Here is a 6,000-nt window from a genome sequence, read left to right as displayed (position 1 = left end):
CTCGGCGCCTGTGTATGCAAATTAACCCGCCATCTTTGTTGGGTTAATTTGCATACTCACTCCTGATTGGCTGGTGGGCATCGTGAAGGTATGGTCCATTTGCATCTTACTCTTTTATTAGTGTAGATCCTACCATATGCCAGGCACTGTCATGAGCATTTCATACTCAGTATGAAACAGATACTCTCATTCCCATTTTATAGACAAAAAAAAAAAGAAGAAGAAGGCACAGAAAATAATTTGCCCAAGATCTCAAAGTTAATAAGTGGCAGAGCCAGGCATTTGACTCCAGAGCCTACATTATTTTATTTTACTTTATTGTTTAAAGTATTACAAATAGTAGTATACATGTCTCCTTTTTTTCCCTATTGACCTTCCCCCAGCCTCCCCTACCCCCCGGCACATGCCCTCACCCCCCAACCCCCAGTGTCTTGCATCCATTGGTTATGTTTATATCAGAGCCCACATTCTTAATATGTTATCCTATACTAATTCACAGTTACAATCCCCATTACTTGAAAAAAAAAATCTTTTTGGTTTTACATCTTTCTTGCAGGTAACTTTATTTTTTTTTAAATGTTAAAGTATTTGGAAGACAATATTCTTATTTGGAATAATTTTGAAAAATCCTATTTTACTAAATACATGGGTGGGGAAAAGTAGGTTTATAGTTGTTCGTATGGAAAAGAAACAATAATCTATATATATAAAAGCCTAAGCAACTGAATGACCAGTTGACCGGTTGCTATGATGCACACTGACTACCAGGGGACAGATGTTCAACGCACAGGATTGAGCTCTGTGGGGATCGGGCTCCCTCCTGACTGGATCGGACCTATAGGGATCAGGCTCCCTCCTTCCTGGATTGGGCCTGCAGGGATCGGGCTTCCTCCTGTCTGGATTGGGCCTGCAGGACCGGCTATCCGACATCCCCCAAGGGGTCCCAGATTGTGAGAGAGCACAGGCCAGGCCGAGGGACCCCACCGGTGCATGAATCCATGCACCGGCCTCTAGTTAATAATACAAGAATAAACTCTGTGTTTCATGTATTCACAACTATAAATCTACTTTTGCCCACCCCTGTATGTGATGGCTATTCCTTCATTCAGAATGGTGACATGTAGTTTATAGAATATCTTTAATTTGTAATCACATCTCACAAACCAATGTTCTCCCCCTTTCTCAAAACAAACAAAAAAAAAAGTAAAAAAAGAAGAGAAGAACAACCACCACCAAATACACAAGATTCCATATATGAATATACTTTAATAACAAAGGTCACTTTAACTGTAAATGAACAAAGAAAGGAAGAGAACTTAACACATGATTATTGCACAAGTTTGGTCAAACAGGCATACATGAAGCTTTAAAACATATACTGTCTGTTAACAGAGGCCATAAACTGCCAATTTTGATTACACACATTTCCTAAAACATTATTATCAAAGAGTGCAAAGTTAGAGCAAACAATGTCAAGAAAATTTTAACAAAGTCTTTTAAGAAAGTCTAAAAACCTCCTATTTTCCCACATTGACAATCAAAACTTTGATTTTTTTTATTATCAGAATATCAGTTTGCCACTTTAACTTTTACCATACATGAAAAATTATCAAAAATATATTGATGAGTCTATACTAATTATGATATTTATATTTGCATTAAGCAAAGTCTTTTACCAAGTTCTTTATATACAAATTACCATGTGTCCTATGTGAAATTCATTGAAAAGTTAAAAACCACAGAAATATAATTAGAAATAACTGCTTTCCATCAACGAAGAACATTTTAATATAATTTAACTGAAAAAAGTATTGAACTCCCCACCAATTTCAGCTGGAACAGTATTCCTCCTGAATGTTTCCTGTGATTTAAGGGGGGAGAAAAAAAAAAGAAAAGAAAACTGGGTAAAGCTTAATTGCAAGGAATTAAATGACAAAAATTTGATGAGTATTTACTGATCTTATATTCAAAAAATTTACAGTCTAATTAAGTTGGCAATAAAATACAGTAATAATTAAAAATACATAAATAGTGTAAGATAACTGAAGAAACAAATGTCTTCAAAAACTGTCAAATGCACTATAAATACTTTCAGCTCGGCTGCTGTGGCTCAGTGGCTGAGTGACGACTTATGAACCAGGAGGTTACGGTTCAATTCCTGGTCAGGGCCCATGCCCAGGTTGTGCGCTCAATCCCTAGTGGGGACATGCATAAGGCAGCCGCTCAATGATTCTCTCTCATCATTGATGTTTCTCTCTCTCTCTCCGTCTCTTTTCCTCTCTGAAATTAATAAAAATATATTTAAAAGATACTTTTCATATAAATTTAAATCACAAAATAGTATCCCATAGATAAGTGAATTGAATACAGGCATGGCATTTGGTACTTCCAAAAAGGGCCAACATTAAAAAAAAACTTTAAACTATTTCCAAATGGGAAAGAATTCAGATTTTAAAAGTATCACAACAGGTAAAATAAATTTATAAAGACTTAAGAGGCAAAGATTTGGGGAAAAATTCATAAAGGGATTATATTAATACCACTAAAATTAAAAAGTCACTTTAACTGTTTTAGATTTGTCACATAGGAAGGAAATGAGTAAGATGTCTTTCTGAGAAAAAAAAACTTGAGCACAAATTTATAAGCTTTTCACATTTAAATATAATTGATTGAGATGACCAGAAAACCGAGTACAGCACTTTGTTCAGTACAGACGAATTTCTCTTGTCTAAGAACTAATTGATTTTATAACAATCACTGAAAAATTTATGCCTCTCTGGTCTGAAAATAGAGAGGTTAGCTCCATTTTGGAAATTACCTTAATTTATATTGATTACACAGTCCACTAAAGCAAGAAATAAGGCTATAAAATATTTACCTAATTAGTGCTCTGTCGCTGGACTTTATGACCAATACTCTGTGTGTCTTCCTCCTGACTAGGACGTTTCCCACTGCTGAGACCAGTGCCCATGGAGCTTCTTCCTACACATTTAAAAAATACATATTTAAAATAGGAAAGGTGAAGAGACACAACAGTATGCTCAAATGCTTTTTCTTTTTAAAAAAATCCTCATCCAAGGATAATCTCCATTGATTTTAGAGAGAAAGGGAGAGAGAGAAACATTGATCTGCTGCCTCCCATACCTCCCATTTGTGCCACGGGGGATCAAACCCACAACCTAGGTGTGTGCCTTGATGAGGAATCAAACCTGAAACCTTTTTGGTTGACACTCAACCAGCTAAGCCAACTGGCTGGGCTCACTTTATTCTTACCTTGCTTTAATATGTGAGTTTGCTGACTGTCTCCAAGAGCATAATGTAAAATACCACTCCCTTGAGTATAGCCTGTTAGTATTTAAAGGACAGTAAAATTACTTAAATTCTAAGAAGTATATATTAAGACTACAAATTAATTAGCTTCATGCTATTTTTTGTTAGAACCTTTGAAAACTGATATAATTATTCAAATTGCAAATATATACTGACTTCTTGACATTATTATTACCCAAATTAAGAACATATGTGGCACCCTGCTGAGTGGTTAAGTGGGTTGGAGCGTTGTCCTGTACACCAAAAGGTTGCAGGTTCGATTTCTGGTCAGGGCACATACCAGATTTCAGGTTAGATCCCCGGTCAGGGTGTGTACAGGAAGCGACCAGTCAATATTTCTCTCGCACATTGATGTTTCTCTCTCTCTCTCTCTCTCTCTCTCTCTCTCTCTCTCTCTCTCTCTCTCCTCTTCTGTTTCTCCCTCTCCCTCTCTCGCTCCTTACCTTTCCTCTTTCTCTAAAATAAATAAACATGATCTCAGGTGAGGATTTAAAAAAAAAAAAGAATATATGTGGCAACTAAACATATATCATACAGAAAACCATTAAAATCAGACGTTGTAAGGAAAAACTCATGTGCAAAGGACTAGAGGTCTATGATAAATTTTTTGGCCATGTTCACAGGGCCACTAACCTTATATTTATTAACTTATAGCTGATATACACCTAGAGAGAGTAAAAAATAATGAGCATTCTGAAAATATGATATTTGAGTTTTATTTTATCCTTAAAATTGCTCTCCTTGTTCAGTATGCAAGAAGATCTTTACCTTGACCTAATTCTACTACATGTAATGATGCTTTCTATCTAAAATGTCACTAAAATGGAGTTAGGGTGTGTGTTGTATGTATGTGTGTACACATGTATGTACATGTACAAAGAATTATTACATACATTTTAAAGAGATTTTTAAAAACATAGTGAGGTTTAATAAACAATATATTTGATTGTTAATCTCTTGATGTTAAATATAGAAATTTACTTTTCACTTACTTCCACTGCTGCTACAACCTGGGATATTTTCTCCAGTAGAATATCCCATGAGGCCTCCATTCCCATTAGGATTAGAAGGCACTGATGCAAGAAGACCTAAAGGGAAAAAATATCCTATTAAATTATGATCAAGATAAAAGTAAGGGTAGCTGCCAAAGAAGCAAATCAAAGGCAGTTACTGACATACCTAGTCCTCTATATCGTGAAAGCTGCTGGTAGATCTGTTTCATCCTCTCAATATTCAAACGGCTTGCCTCAGCATGGTTCACCATTGGTTTAGGATAATTAACTCCTATCAAACATTTGGCTACCTTTTGGATACCTTCTGGTGCATTCCAGGGATCATAGATATATTTTGCAGGGAAGCCTCTTAGGACGGGCAAATATCGCCTTTTGGGAGAAGGGAGAAAAATTATTAATAAAATGAACTATAAGAAAATTATAACAAACTATTTATTAGCTATGAATAACCAAGATCAAATCAGTACCATTTAAATAATTTGTTTACCCTTCTCCTCATCTCTGCTGACTATCATGAATGGTATACTTAAAGTGTTAAACATTAAAAGCTCTTCCTGGATTAGTTACTCCTAATTAATAACAAACACCCTTGATTTACCTGATATAGTCTCCATTGGGATCTGTTCTCCTACCAAAACCAACAGGGCAATAGCAGTGAAAAAACTGTTGAAAAAAGGAACTACAAGACAGCCACATCCAACTTCCAGCATTTATGCTCCAATCTGCATCAAGCAATAATTCTTCAAATACCTTCAGAAGTAATAGTAACCAATTAGTTTGCACACACATAATTCTCAAAGCAAGCATTTTCCAGGTCTCTGTAGAGCAAAAGTCAAGACAAAGAAAAGCTAGCATAGAACTATAAAATAAAACATTCCAAAGTTAGCTTCCTTGTCTCTGTTTTGTCCTATGAATTATTTCAGGAAAACAAATATATCAGTAATATAAGTGGATTTCTGAATAGAATTTACTTTCTCCCTTCTCCCAAAAGGCAGTGTTATGTGGGAGGAGAGTAAAAAATTATTCAAGTCACTGATTTAAAAGGAATATGAGATTAAAATATGAAAGAAACATAAAAGCAAGAAACACTTTCAAAAAAGCAAAAATGCTAAAAAATAAATCACCAACAGAAACATAGAAGCTTGGTAAACCAGCCTACCTAAAGAGAGCATCCAAATTAATTGACCTTGGAAAATGCAGTTTATGTTTGGAATATCAGTTATTTATTTAGTTATTTATTTTTAAAATCTTTATTGTTGAAATAAGTTTGGAATTTCTTGATCCAAGAGGAAAACAGAATTAAAATAAACCATTTTTAATAAATTCATGAAGTAGGTGTTACACATCTTCCTCATGTAAACTCTGTACTAGGAAATGTAACAGATGTAAAAAAAACCCAACAGGATCAGAACTGGTCTTGGAGAGGGGAAATTTATGATATAAGCAGGAAGGTAAAAAATATAAGTACTGTTATATATAACCAACATGATGCTATAAAATACAGTATGCTTCACTTTACATAATGAAAGTACTACCAAAATGTTGTGAAGTTGAAGTGAAAGAATATATATTTTCAAATGTATGCTATGAATTCACTATTTCTTTTTTTTTTAAGTTTGCAGTAATTTTATTTATTTTTTAAATTGATTTTTTTTTA

At 34.5% G+C, this 6,000-nt stretch overlaps 1 protein-coding gene across 3 annotated transcripts in view; it reads right to left on the bottom strand.

Moving 5' to 3' along the window:
• Window positions 1–1,246: 1,246 nt before the first annotated feature.
• The window catches only part of CRY1 (cryptochrome circadian regulator 1), a 50,639-nt gene continuing 45,885 nt past the window's right edge, over window positions 1,247–6,000 (bottom strand). Inside the window, exons 8-13 of one of the 3 annotated variants that reach the window (XM_079773386.1) lie at window positions 4,942–5,093; window positions 4,510–4,712; window positions 4,323–4,418; window positions 3,274–3,345; window positions 2,879–2,982; window positions 1,247–1,861 (exon numbers count right to left, since the gene is read on the bottom strand). In XM_079773386.1, coding sequence (XP_079629512.1) covers window positions 2,879–2,982; window positions 3,274–3,345; window positions 4,323–4,418; window positions 4,510–4,712; window positions 4,942–5,093 — 627 coding nt within the window. In that variant the 3' untranslated portion in view covers window positions 1,247–1,861. The remainder of the gene's footprint in view (window positions 1,862–2,878; window positions 2,983–3,273; window positions 3,346–4,322; window positions 4,419–4,509; window positions 4,713–4,941; window positions 5,094–6,000) is intronic. The other 2 variants (XM_079773388.1, XM_079773387.1) reach the window with 2 other exon arrangements.

This window comes from Cnephaeus nilssonii, assembly GCF_951640355.1.
Source record: "Cnephaeus nilssonii genome assembly, chromosome: 6".
In the NCBI taxonomy this organism is placed as follows: Eukaryota; Metazoa; Chordata; class Mammalia; order Chiroptera; family Vespertilionidae; genus Cnephaeus; species Cnephaeus nilssonii.
The sequence above is the reverse complement of the archived record's forward strand: the minus strand, read 5'-3'. Positions and strand labels throughout refer to the sequence as shown.